The sequence below is a fragment of the Leucoraja erinacea genome, chromosome 8 (genome assembly GCF_028641065.1).
Source record: "Leucoraja erinacea ecotype New England chromosome 8, Leri_hhj_1, whole genome shotgun sequence".
Classification (NCBI taxonomy): Eukaryota; Metazoa; Chordata; class Chondrichthyes; order Rajiformes; family Rajidae; genus Leucoraja; species Leucoraja erinaceus.
Window position 1 is genome coordinate 11,771,937 of NC_073384.1, and position 14,732 is coordinate 11,786,668.

General features: G+C 41.6%; 1 protein-coding gene across 4 annotated transcripts in view; it reads right to left on the reverse strand.

The window, feature by feature from the left end:
* kiz (kizuna centrosomal protein) overlaps positions 1-14,732 on the reverse strand; it is a 122,118-nt gene that overhangs the window by 3,196 nt on the left and 104,190 nt on the right. For all 4 annotated transcript variants that reach the window (XM_055638983.1, XM_055638982.1, XM_055638981.1 and 1 more), the window contains exon 13: positions 3,496-3,539. In XM_055638983.1, coding sequence (XP_055494958.1) covers positions 3,496-3,539 — 44 coding nt within the window. The remainder of the gene's footprint in view (positions 1-3,495; positions 3,540-14,732) is intronic.

Genomic DNA, 14,732 nt, shown 5'->3' on the forward strand with positions numbered 1-14,732 from the left:
AAAAATAGTTAAATGAGATTTAAGAATTAAGAATGTTAATATTTATGACAATAAATATTTAGCAGCTGAAACACACAAAACAAAAGTCAACATTAACATGCCAAAAACTCAGATGACATCAGCAATTGCACATTTGCAATTCATCACTCATTATTTGAGAAATTGTGGTTTGACAATGAAAGAGCATTAAACAATACTTGCAAATCAGTTTAATTCTCATTTAATTTATCGTCTTCGGAGTAGGCTCTGGTTGAAAATTTCAATTTCAAAATCCATTTTATGTGCTGCACTTCATCAAATGAATTGACAATAATTTTGATCTTTACAAGAAAGGCTGAAAGAACCTCAATCAAGAAATAGGGCAAAAATTTAGTTTTAATTATTTTCATTTATGTTCTCTTTGCAAGGAAGCCCAGTGTCAAAGTCAGAAATTTTTCAGTGACTTAGCTACAGAGTTTATGCATTATAACATTTATTGAGATTTCCTTTCTAATTGGGGTCTCCCACAGACATGATGTTATGTGAATCTCAACAAATTCTTAAAGTCAATAGATTTTCTTCTTCAATGAAATTCATGGATTCTCAGTTTTGTTATTTTTGAATTCAAAACATAGAAACATCGAAACATAGAAAATAGGTGCAGGAGTAGGACAATCGGCCCTTCGAGCCTGCACGGCCATTCAATATGATCATGGCTGATCATCCAGCTCAGTATCCTGTACCTGCCTTCTCTCCATACCCCCTGATCCCTTTAGCCACAAGGGCCACATCTAACTCCCTCTTAAATATAGCCAATGAACTGGCCTCAACTACCGTCTGTGGCAGAGAATTCCACAGATTCACTACTCTCTGTGTAAAAAATGATTTTCTCATCTCGCTCCTAAAAGACTTCCCTCTTATCCTTAAACTGTGACCCCTAGTTCTGGACTTCCCCAACACCGGGAATAATCTTCCTGCATCTAGCCTGTTCAACCCCTTAAGAATTTTGTAAGTTTCTATAAGACTCCCCTCAATCTTCTAAATTCTAGCGTGTACAAGCCGAGTCTATCCAGTCTTTCTTCATATGAAAGGCCTGCCATCCCAGGAATCAGTCTGGTAACACCCTGCATCACAATGATTTGTTCAGCTGACATTATTTGTCTAAAAATTAGGTCCAGGGTTTAGTATGTATTGCAGTCTACTACAGTGGCATTAACAATAGAACCAGCTCCAGAGCAGAGAAATTTGAAAACCACTTCATTGAGGAAGTGTGTTCTCTTTTTTGTGCTTTAAACAGGCTACAGGTTGACTTTATGAATATAATCTTACGTATAAGTTTAGATACCATTCTCATATATTGGAATGGGTGATCCCCCAAATGGATCTCAATGGAATCCCAACTAAAAGTCTCAATGGCAACACAAAGTCCTGACAGCGATTAGTGATGGTAGAATACACCAGGTAGTCAAAATGAAATCAAAAAAGTGCACATGCACTTCTAATTAAAGTCAATAATTTGTCACTGCTTGCCAAGAAGATGGATGTGGAATACAAGGATGCTTAATTTTTTTTTAAAATAATTGGTTTACATATTGAACAATGTGTAAATAGTCAAGTCAAGAGAGTTTATTGTCATGTGTCCCAGGTAGGACAATGACATTTTTGCTTGCTGAATAAATATAGGGCGTTAATCAATTATTAGCTTCAATGGTTTATATAAATAAATATTTTCTGCAACACCATGCCTTCTCAAATGTGTAAGATTCGTATTTTTGACCAGATGGGAGATTCATTGTCGGGCCAGACAAAATGGTTGTCAAGTACAAATTAGACTCTCCTCTAGATGGCACCATCAATGCGCAGTAACTTAAAACAATATCTGCCAAGTGTCTGAGTTTGAGTTTCTGCACATTGGTATTCCCTATTCAAGCCAGACTCAAACGGAATAGTGTCAAATAATGGTTATGTACCCAATGTGCACTTAATTGGGGTTGACCAACTTAATTTCATTTAAAGCAGCCACATTCCTGAGGCTCGAAGGGCCGAATGGCCTACTCCTGCACCTATTTTTCTATGTTTCTATGAGGTGCTGCAGCCGCAGACTTCTGCCAGAGGTGCCACTGAGAAGCAGAGGCCGGAGCCTCACAGCCCGGGCCTCGCGGGCCTCGTGGGCCTGAGCCTGATGAGCCGGAGATGGAGCCTCGTAGGCCGGAGTCCGGACCTCTCGGGTCGAAGGAGGCTCGTGGGTCGACGAAGCCCACGGCCAACGGTGCCTGGATCGACGGACCCCGCGGCTGGGACCTGGGTCGGCTCCACGGAGGAATCCGGAGAGGACCCGGCAGCGTTAGTGGAGAGGTCGTTGCGGCGGTCGATGATGGCGCCGACGGACGGACATGTGGAAGTGAGGACGTCGCTGCCGAGGGAAGGAACAATGGAGGACCCCAGCGGGGGGGGACCGCCATGGGGGGGGGGGGGGGGGAGAACAATGGACAATGGAGGAACAGGCGTGGGGAACCGCTGTGAGACAGGGGGAAGAACAATGGAGGACACGGTATGGGGGGGACCGCTGTGAGGGATGGAGAAAAACAATGGAGAATGGGGGACCCAGTGTGGGGGGACCGTCATGAGGGGGGAGGGGGGTGGGGGAGAACAAAGGGGGACCTAGCGCGGGTGGGGGGGGGGGGATTTGTAACCTTGTAAGCACTCTTCATGGGTGACTATTTGCATACCTTGCGTGTGCAAGCAAGGAATTTCACTGTGACTTGTCACATGTGACAATGAAGTATTCAATTCAATTCAATAATTAAGAATGAGGAGTTTTATTGCATTCCTTCTCTCTATCCAAGAACCAAATCCAAGTCCAAATGATGGCACAGCACCAGTAAGACCTAGTTTCTTCCCAAAGCTGTCATACGACTAGACTTAAATAAATACAAATGCATATCTATTTTTTTAATACAACTTAGCCAGCATAAATGGGGGAGGACCTGTAACTGGAATCCAGGGTGAATCTCTGGCTTGTGTCATGCTAATGGAGCGGCAAAGTACAGTTGATCTTAGTGTTACTGACTTGAGGAGCTGCAAACAAAATTTACAGTGCTATTTAAGTGTAAAATCAAGCTCCATCCTGGATCAGAGCTCTGTCCTGGATTCTTAATTTTTATTCATGGTATTTGGAAATAATAATATGAATATCCAATAAAGCTATGATTGGGGTTGGTAGTAATGGCAACCAAACTTATACATGAACACAGCGACCAAGCTTATACATTAAATATTGCTATTAATTGAGGCAACTATATAACAACAAAATTAATAAAGCTTGTTGAAATATGTAGAGGAATTTGTGATTTGGTTGATGGACTCAAATAGGTAATAATGACTTCCTGATACAACTGGGAATGAATTTGAGAAGTCTAGGAAATATGATCTAACTATTTTGAAACAAATCCAAAGTATAAAGAACGAGCAGCAAACAGTGACTGACCAGTTTTCTGTATTAATTCGCAAACTTACCTTTAGATTTTGCTGGATTACTTCCCACACGTTTGTTTTTACACCTATGGAGATAAAATTAGATACATATAAATGTGAGGTGCTACATCTTGGAAGGACAAATCAAAATAGGACGTACATGGTAAATGATAACGAATTGAGGAATGCAGTTGAACAGAGGGATCTAGGAATAACTGTGCATAGTTCCCCGAAGGTGGAATCTCGTGTAGATAGGGTGGTAAAGAAAGCTTTTGGTGTGCTGGCCGTTATAAATCAGAGCATTGAGTATAGAAGTTGGGATGTAATGTTAAAATTGTACAAGGCATTGGTGAGGCCAATTCTGGAGTATGGTGTACAATTTTGGTCGCCAAATTATAGGAAAGATGTCAACACAATAGAGAGAGTACAGAGGAGATTTACTAGAATGTGGCCTGGGTTTCAGCACCTAAGTTACAGAGAAAGGTTGAACAAGATAGGTCTTTATTCTTTGGAGCACAGAAGGTTAAGGGGGGACTTGATAGCGGTTTTTAAAATTATGAGAGGGATAGACAGAGTTGACGTGGACAAGCTTTTTCCATTGAGAGTAGAGAAGATTCAAACAAGAGGACATGACTTGAGAATTAAGGGACAAACGTTTAGGGGTAACATGAGGGGGAACTTCTTTACTCAGAGAGTGGTAGCTGTGTGGAATGAGCTTCCAGTGGAAGTGGTGGAGGCAGGTTCTATTTTATCATTTAAAAATAAATTGGATAGGTATATGGACGGGAAAGGAATGGAGGGTTATGGTTTGAGTGCAGGTAGATGGAACTAGGTGAGAGTAAGTGTTCGGCACGGGCTAGAAGGGCCGAGATGGCCTGTTTCCGTGCTGTAATTGTTATATGGTTATATTTAATAATCCCGAAAATGAAACCTGTATTCACCACGACAGTGAGGCTTTGCAGATGCTATGCATACCTGCCTCTAATAAGCTTAGCCTGCACAGTTATACACGAGCAGTTCACATGGTTTATTTTTCCTGCTTCGTTAATTCATAAGGTTGAACAAGGGCAGGAGGAGAGTGTACTCTGGGTGCAAACAAAACTGATAGCCGTAAATTATCAGTAACATTATATGGGAGAAAAATGCAGAACAACAAATGACATTTTATATTCGGCTCAGGTGAATCCTGTGGCTTTCTGAGTAATTAAAGCACTTTTCAGCCATCCTGATTACTTTATGTGGAGTTTTGACAAATGTAATTGGCTTTGAGCACAGTGTATGTTCCAATGCCACCACCTTTTATGTTTGCACGATTGAACTGGGATGTGTCATGATGAGTTCTTTAGGTGCAGTGTAGACTTCAGGGCAGTATATTGTTTGACCACACAAACTAAATACTGCAATCGTAAGGAATATTGTAATTTCTTCCTTGAAGTAAACATTGTTGCGCAATGTTCATAACAACCACAGTTTTCTAAACCAACATCTTCATAATAAAAAGATTATTTTTCATTTTAACATGCATGTAGCAGAGTTCCAGAAAATACCTGTATTGCATTTATATATTAAAACCATTTCTCTGTGAGCTTCAATGACCAGCCTTTCAGAATACATTTCATCTAAGGTACATTGTGCCTTCCCTCATAATGGAAACCATTGTGGGGGGATGTTTTTATGTTAAAGATTCTTATTGTTCCGTTTCCAAGATGGCTGCCGGAAGGGAGAGTGAACGCTGGCGCGATTAGCTGCCGCTGCTCTCTCTTTGAATTGTGTATTGTTGATGTCTTTACTATTTTATTTATTTTTTTTAATTTCTTTTTTTTGTTGGTGTTTTTTTTGTTTTGTCTCATTCCGCTTACATGTATTGTAATCTGTTTACTAAATTTTGTAAGGTGTCCTTGAGAGTCCTTGAAAGGCGCCCATAAGTATAATGTATTATTATTATTATTATTATTATTATTATTATATTCATTCAAATCTGTATGTATATATGGAAATTAGACGGGGGGAAAAACCCATAAAATGTTCAGTGATGAAAGTCTAGTTGTTCAATCTGCCCATTGTTTCAAATTGTGGCAGGCAACTGGAATGGTGTCAGCGATTGTAAATAAAATGTTCTCTTCAGTTTGGACAATCATAAACATGAGATTTGCATGACTTTGGGGAAAGCAATAAAGCACAATTGTTTATTTTTATTCCTTCCAGTAAATACTGTTCCTTGCTATATTGGTAATGCCTCATTTATACAGCAGAAAGACCCTGTGAGAACATAGATTTCAAAAATACTGAAGACTACTTGAAATCTATAATGAACCATTTATTTGTTTTTTAGACTTTATTCGTTTTGTAGAAGAAAACAGTCTGAAGACACATCTATTCTTGCTGCAGACCAAAGAAGATGAGTGCAATAAGAAAAGTCTTCGAAGGTAGTGCCATGAATGGAATTGTGCAAACTCAGACTGGGATGTCAACTTGTGATCAAGCCTACAAAGTGGACCGAATGAAGGGCAAACATTTTCCAAATTGGGGAAAATACAGGTGCAGTGTTTTTGAACATTACTCATCTCTAATTCCACCATTTTATTATCTAATTGGGCAGTTTCTCTGTGGATTACAACGATATGAATAGTAGAAGTAAGTGAAACCTCCTCCCCAACATATTTAAATTTGGTCAAACACTGAAGGATAGTCATCAGTGTTGTAAAACTGGAGTTTGGGGATAAGGCCAGTGTGCACCTGGAACAGGGAATATCGAACAATCCCTGTTCCAGGCCTATCCCCCAACTCTATTTCCGCTACATTGACGGCTGCATCCATGCTGAACTCACGGACTTCATTAACTTCACTACTAATTTCCATCCAGCACTCAAATTCACTTGGACCATCTCTCCGACATCTCTACCGTTTCTTGATCTCACCGTCTCCATCACAGGAGATAGACTATCGACTGACATCTATTATAAACCTACTAACTCCCAAATCTATCTAGTACACTTCTTCCCACCTGCCTCCAGCAAAGACTCGATCCCCTACTCCCAATTCCTCTGTCTACACCGCATCGGCACCCAAAATGAGATGTTGTTGTATGGTGGTTTGCACTCATTGATGCAGAATCAGTCCATTAAACAAGATCAGGAAATAAATTATCATCTTTGATCTATTACTTGATCTGGAAAGAAAAAATGTATAATTTTTACCTCAGTCTTAAAACCTGTTTGTTCCAAGTTTTCTATATATGTTTGAAAGGGTGTTGAATTATGGACTGAAAAAGAACCATATCATTTTAAGTATAGATCCTGGGTTTGAACCCCATATAAACTGATGGAATGAAAGCTTTCCAAGTCTAGATTGGACAAAGTGCAAACCAATTTATTGTAATTTTGAGCTACAGCTCAAAATTACCCATCAATCGTCTCTAACTGGCATTAAATTGTCTCTATTGTTCACAATGATAACTGGTATGTAAAATGAATATCATGTTATCGCAGGAGTTATTTTTTGGAGACATTATTATCAATATGACTGATAATGGTATGATTATAAAACACCTTCATTGGCACAGAGCATTTTGTCCCTTTTACCTAATTCACGCTACAATTGAGCTGGTCATATTCGGCTTCGTCACAGAAGCAATGTAGATATATTCCAATCTGAAGTACTGATATCATTTACACTTGTAATTTTGGAAAAATGGAATAAAAGCTCTTCAAAAATATCACTCAATTGAACGTAAATGTTTCAGCAAATGACAATAATTCCCTCCAACATTTCCATTTCTTGGTGCACCATATCATTCTCAGGTTCAGAGCACAACATGATGCTGAAGGTAGTGCAGCTGTCTAACAGCTGCAGCAATTTAGCTTCAATTCCGATCTTCAATGCTATCTGTGTGGAGTTTGCACATTCTCCCCATGACCCAGGTACTTCCCACATTCTAAAAATGGGCTGCTAGTTAGTTGGGTAACAGTAAATTGCCTCTGGTGGAGTTGGGAAGAAGAAGAAGAGAATTTCAATAGCTAAGTTACACCCATGGTGTTCATTTTCTCAAGAAAATTCCAAGAGAATACAAACATTAATGTTTCTCTGCAATTATTTTCTCAGAACTGGAGAAGTGAAAAGAAAACAAGTGTATTTTAAGTTGCAGAGATGGGGAGGAGTATAAAGTAGAAGGGGAATGTTTGTGTTAGAGTGGAGACCAAGCTTGCCCACGTGACACGAGTGTTGTTTGGAGTATCGCACAGTGGGTAATGAATGGTTTACCGAGAAGCAGCAGCCAGAAGCAGCGGGAGCTAGTATTGGCTGGAAGTCGGTGAGGCAGAGGGAAAGAAGATTTAAAAAGAGCCCCAAAGGCCCGGTTCAAGTGTTTTCCGTGAAGGCCAGAGAGAAGCAGCAGCCAGAAGCAGCGAGAGTTAGTATTGGCTGGAAGTAGGTGAGTAAGCGTGAAAGAAGATTTAAAAAGAACGTCAAAGGTCCGGGTTCGAGTAATTTACTATTTAGCCCTAAAGTAGTTGATTAGATAACAGATAAATAAGTGCAGCTGTAGAGGAGCGGCCTTGTTGAGATGAAGTGTCTTGGTGAGTAAAGTGTGAGTCTTTGGCTTGAGAGTCTTCGGCGAGGAGGCTGACTCAAGGAGGCTAAACTTGATCAAAATTTGTGATTTTTGTCCATTGAAAAAATGGCAGGCAAGTTGGTGCAGTGTGTTTCCTGCAGGATGTGGAAGTCAGGGACACTGCTGGAGCTTCTGGAAACTACACCTGCAGAAATTGTGTCCCGGTGCAGCTCCTGAATGAACGTGTTGGGGAACTGGAGAAGCAGCTGGATGACCTCAGGGCCATCTGAGAGTTTCCTGGACAGGACCTACATTGAGTTTGTCACACCAAGGATACAGGAAGAATGAAGATGGGTGACTGTGAGAAATGAGAGTAAACGTGGAGTGCAGGAGACCCCAGCTGTCGGGGCAGACGACGTTTCCAGTCCGAGCAACGGACAGGTCGGTGGCTCCAATCCTTGTGATGAGACTCGACCGGTGAGACCGACTTCGGGCAGAGCCATATTGGTGAGTGACTCAATACTCATGGGTGACTCAATTGTCTGAGCTGCAGACAGGAGATTCTGTGGCGGCAGGCGAGACTCGAGGATGGTCTGTTGCCTCCCTGGTGCCAGGGTTCAAGATGTCACGGGCCGACTTCAGAACATCCTCAAGAGGGAAGGTGGAAGTAATTGTGCACGTGGGCACAAACAACGTCGGGAAGACGGGGAAGGAGGTTCTGCAACGTGAGTTTCGGGAGTTAGAAAGAAGACTGAAAAGCAGGACTTCTAGGGTGGTAGGTACACAAAAATGCTGGAGAAACTCAGCGGGTGCAGCAGCATCTATGGAGTGAAGGAAATAGGTGACGTTTCGGGCTGAAACCCTTCTTCAGACTGCACCCTTCTAGGGTGGTTATCTCCGGATTTGTTCCTGTACCTCGTGCTGGTGAAGGCAGGAACAGGGAGATAGGGGATCTGAATGGATGGCTGGGTAGCTGGTGCCGGGAGTAAGGATTTACATTTGTAGACCACTGGGATCTCTTCTGGGGTAGGGGTGACCTGTACAAAAGGCACGGGTTACACCTTAACTGGAGGGGGACCTACGTTCTGGCAGGCAGGTTTGCTGGTGTTACACATGTGGTTTAAACTGAATAGCAGGGGGGGGGGAGGGGTTGACAAATTGGGAGTATAAAGATGGAGGAAAGGGGAAGTGAGTACAGGAAAAGTTACAAAAGTTGGATGAAGTGATTCAAAGTAACATTAGCAAATTTGCAGATGACACAAAGCTGAGTGGCAGTGTGAACTGTGAGGAGGATGCTATGAGAATGCTGGGTGACTTGGACAGGTTGGGTGAGTGGGCAGATGCAAGGCAGATTCAGTTTAATATGGATAATGTGAGGCTATCCACTTTGGTGGCAAGAACAGGAATGCAGATTATTTATCTGAATGGTGTCAAGTTAGGAAAAGGGGAAGTACAACAAGATCTGGGTGTCCTTGTTCATCAGTCACTGAAAGTAAGCATGCAGGTACAGCAGGAAGTGAAAAAAGCTAATGGCATGATGGCCTTCATAACAAGAGGAGTTGAGTATAGGAGCAAAGAGGTCCTTCTACAGTTGTACAGGCCCCTAGTGAGATCACACCGAGAGAATTGTATGCAGTTCTGGTCTCCAAATTCGAGGAAGGACATTCTTGCTATTGAGGCAGTGCAGTGAAGGTTCACAAGGTTAATTCCCAGGATGGCAGGACTGTCATATGTTGAAAGAATGGAGCGACTGGGCTTGTATACACTGGAATTTAGAAGGATGAGAGGATATCTTATTGAAACATATAAGATTATTAAGGGATTGGACACGCTAGAGGCAGGAAACGTTCCCGATGTTGGTGGAGTCCAGAAAAACATTTTCATCCAGAGGGTTGTGAATCTGCCTCAGAAGGCAGTGGAGGCCAATTCTCTGGATGGGAGAAGGCTGGAACGGGGTACTGATTGTGGATGATCAGCCATGATCACAGTGAATGGCGATGCTGGCTTAAAGGGCCGAATGGCCTACTCCTGCACCTATTGTCTATTGTATGTTTGTTAATCATAGCTAATGTATTTGGGGAGTGTATATTGAGAGAGCTGACTCAGATTTACCGAAGAAGGGTGTCAACCCAAAATGGCATCTATTCCTTTTCTCCAGAGATGTTGCCTGTTACTCCAGTATTTTGTGTTTACCTTCAGATTTCCTACAGTTGCTTCAGTTATCAAAAGAACATGATTTGTTGGGGTTTAAAAATAAGTCTTTATGTTACTGTGGCAGCAATCTCATGTGTATATTGGCATGTAGACACATGTAATCGTTTCATTAATAATTAGGATATTGAGACAAAATTGGTTGAAGCGTTTTGAATTTCCTCTTGTGAGAGGCTGCCAGTCAATAACAACCAGAAGATATAATTTCTCCCGAATGTGATGTTTAAATAGGGATGGGAGATGCAAGATTTTTACAAATTAAATTTTAATTTATTAGAAAGTGGAATTTATTTTAAATTATTTTTTTTTATATACAGACACAGAGCAATGAAGCACAAATGACTCAATAATTTGTGAGGATTTTCATAAGATTCCCATTTTGCGAGTGTTTCAGAATAAGATTGCTGGGTTCCCATAGTATCAATATAACTATGCAAATGAGGTCTCCAAAAAAGCTTTGATCTGACTTGATACATATGCAGGCTGCATTCAGCACAGCTGACAAACGACCAATTGTCTGTCTGCAGTATCACTAGCCTTCTAAAACTGTCAAGCAAATTAGATGTGTTTTGATCTATTGTGTGCAATATATACATAGCTTAGATACTGCAAAAGTGCCAAATTAGAAAAATGCATTAGAAAGTATATATCTTCACCTCACATTGTTAACAAAGCCCTTGACCCTATCTCGTGCATTTCCTGTGCCTCTGCTTTCACCCACTCTCCTTCGCAGACAAAACAAGGATAGAGTTTTCCTGCTCCTCGCCTGCCTTGCCACCTGTTTAGTTTAGTTTATTGTCACGTGTACTGAGGTACAGTGAAAAGCTTTTGTTGTGTGCTAACCAGTCAGAGAAAAGACTATTCATGATTACAATTGAGCCATCCGCAGTGTACATGCAGATACATGATAAAGGAATGACATTTAGCGCAAGATAAAGCCCAGTAAAGTCCAATTAAAGATAGTCCGAGGGCCTCCAATGAAGTAGTTAGTAACTCAGGACCACTCTCTCCAGCCTCTGCATTCAATGAATAATTATCTGCAATTTCAATCACCTTCAAAGAGATTTCACCACAAGAGACAGCTTTCCCTCTCCTCCTCTCCCAGCAGGTCACAAGATTTAGTCCCTACGTGATGCTCTGGTACATTATTCTATTCCCACCAACCACTCCCATTCTCATGGCACTTTCCTTGCAACCACAACACTTGTACTCCCATTTCTCCCTTCCCACCATCCAGGAGCCCAAACAGTCTTTCCAGGTGAATCAACAATTCACTTACACTTCTTTCAAGATACATGCTGATTATTTCCAGCAATTTCTGTTTTTATTTTCATCTTTACATCACATAACTGGTTCAGGTAACATAAATCCGATTCAGATTCGGATTCAGATTCAATTTTAATTGTCATTGTCAGTGTACAGTACAGAGACAACGAAATGCATTTAGCATCTCCCTTGAAGAACGACATAGCAAACGATTTGAATAAAAAAATAATAAGTGTCCGGGGGGGGGTGGTGATTGGCAGTCACCGAGGTACGTTGTTTAGTAGAGTGACAGCCGCCGGAAAGAAGCTGTTCCTCGACCTGCTGGTTCGGCAACGGAGAGACCTGTAGCGCCTCCCGGATGGTAGGAGGGTAAACAGTCCATGGTTGGGGTGAGAGCAGCATAAAGGTTGAAAACAGTAACTGCTAACGTTGTTTGTAATATTTTAATGCTTTATGACATCAAGAAATGTTCAGGATCCTTTGCACCCTTAAGATTAAAGTCAACAACAAGTTTAACTGGCATTTCATTATTGTTGCCCTGGCTTCAGAATATATGTTTTTTCTGGAAGCGTTTTGGATGTATGGAGAGTCTATCTGGGTCAGCTTTTTAATTCACAAATCAGCTCACTGACAGGAGCAAGGCAGAATCGGGGAGGGGCAGAGGGAGAAGTATCACTGGAGTACAACATCCTTATATTTTAGGCACAAGTGCAAAGCTTGAAGACCATGTTGGAAGCAATAGAGTGCAAGACGTGACTGAAGCAGGACAGGCAGCATCTCTGGATCGAAGGAATGGGTGACGTTTAGACTGAAGAATGATCTCGACCCGAAAAGGCACCCATTCCTACTATCCAGAGATGCTGCCTGTCCCGCTGAGTTACTCCGGTATTTTGTGCCTACACTTGATTTGACTTGACTAAAAATTGCCAAACCACTTTACAGAAACACTGTTAAACAAAAATCAACATTGGGCAAGAGGAGCTATCAAAAACCTATTCAAAAGGGAAATGGGTACAATGACACATAACTTGTGAAGGAAATTTGATCTGCCACAATTCTGGCCACTAGAACATGGCAATTGGAGGTGGTACAATGTCAGATCTTCCTTTTAACATGCTTCATGATGTAAGACCCCACAGATATTATAAACGGTGCATCATCTCAATTTTTAAAGGCAGTCGATAAAGATGTTAATAAATACAGTCGTACAGCATTGAAACAGGCCCTTCTTCGCTCCACTGCATCTCTGCTGATCACTATGCCTATCTACAGTGCCCTCCATAATGTTTGGGACAAAGACCCATCTTTTATATATTTACCTCTGTACTCCACAATTTGAGATTTGTAATAGAAAAAAAATCACATGTGGTTAAAGTACACATTGTCAGATTTTATTAAAGGCCATTTTTATACATTTTGGTTTCACCATGCAGAAATTAATTCTACATTTTTCAGGCACCATAATGTTTGTGACACATGGCTTCACAGGTGTTTGTAATTGCTCAGGTGTGTTTAATTGCCTCCTTAATGCAGGTATAAGAGAGCTCTCAGCACCGAGTCTTTCCTCCAGTCTGTCCATCACCTTTGGAAACATTTATTGCTGTTTATCAACATGAGGACCAAAGTTGTCTATTAGTTAGATCTCTTAAAGATAGAGGAATGAAGGGATGTGAGGAGAAGGCAGGAACAGGGTACTGATTGTGGATGATCAGCCATGGTCACAGTCAATGTCGGTGCTGGCTTGAAGGGCCGAATGGCCTACTCCTGCACCTATTGTCTATTGAAAGTCAAAGAAGCCATTGTGAGACTGAGAAATAATAATAAAACTGAGACATCAGCCAAACCTTAGGCTTACCAAAATCAACTGTTTGGAACATCATTAAGAAGAAAGAGAGCTGGTGAGCTTACTAATCGCAAAGGGACTGGCAGGCCAAGGAAGACCTCCACAGCTGATGACAGAAGAATTCTCTCGACAATAAAGAAAAATCCCCAAACACCTGTCCGACAGATCAGAAACACTCTTCAGGTGTGGATTTGTCAATGACCACTGTGCAGAGAAGACTTCATGAACAGAAATACATAGGCTACACTGCAAGATGCAAACCACTGGTTAGCCCCCAAAATAGGATGGCCTGGTTACAGTTTGCCAAGATGTACTTAAAAGAGCAACCACAGTCCTGGAAAAAGGTATAGTGGACAAATAAGATGAAGATTAACATATCAGAGTGATGGCAAGAGTAAAATATGGAGGGGAGCAGGAACTGCCCAAGATCCAGAGCATACCACCTCATCTGTGAAACACGGTGGTGGGGGTGTTATGGCCTGGGCATGTATGGCTGCTGAAGGTACTGGCTCACTTATTTTCATTGATGATACAACTTAAGTTTAAGATAGTTATGGATCGGGACGGAGAGGGTCCATGTGTTAAAATGCTCAACTGGGGTAAGGCCAACTTTGAGGGTATGAGAGAAGGTCTCGCTCAAGTTGACTGGAGCAGGTTATTTGAGGGGAAAGGAACATCGGCCAAGTGTGATGTTTTTAAAAGTGTGCTGAAGAAAGCTCAGGATGTGTACGTTCCCGTTATAGTGAAAGGCAAAGCAGGCAAACGTTAGGAAGCTTGGCTGATGAGGGAAATTGAGACATTAGTCAAAAACAAGAAGGATGTATGGGACAGGTATAAGCAGGTGGGAAAGAGGGTTTCCCTGGAGGAGTTTCAGGAACTAAGGAGCAAACTAAAAAAGAAGGGCAAAAAGGGGCCAGGAGATAGCTCTGGCGGGTAGTATAATAGACAATCCCAAAAGATTTTATAAATACATAAGAGGGAAAAGGGTAACTAGAGAGAGAGAGAGAGAGTGGGACCTCTCAGGAATAAAAGTGGTCACCTCTGTGGGGAGCAACAAGAGATGGGCAAGATCCTCAATGAGTATTTCTCCTCTGTATTTACCGAGGAGAAAAACAGTAGGACGGAGGAAATTGGAGCAGTCACTGGAAGTGTCATGAGGGCAGTCCGGGTTTCTGTCGAGGAAGTACTGAAGGTGCTGTCGTGTTTGAAGTTAGACTAATCTCCGGGGCCTGATCAGTTATATCCAAGGACATTTCGGGAAACTAGAAAGGAAATTACGGGAGCTCTGGTTGAAATTTATGAGTCGTCCTTAAAAACAGGAGAGGTGCCAGAAGATTAGAGGGTGGCAAATGTTGTGCCACTTTGAATGTTGTGCCAGCAATGGAAATGCTGGGAAGTGTAGGCTGGTAA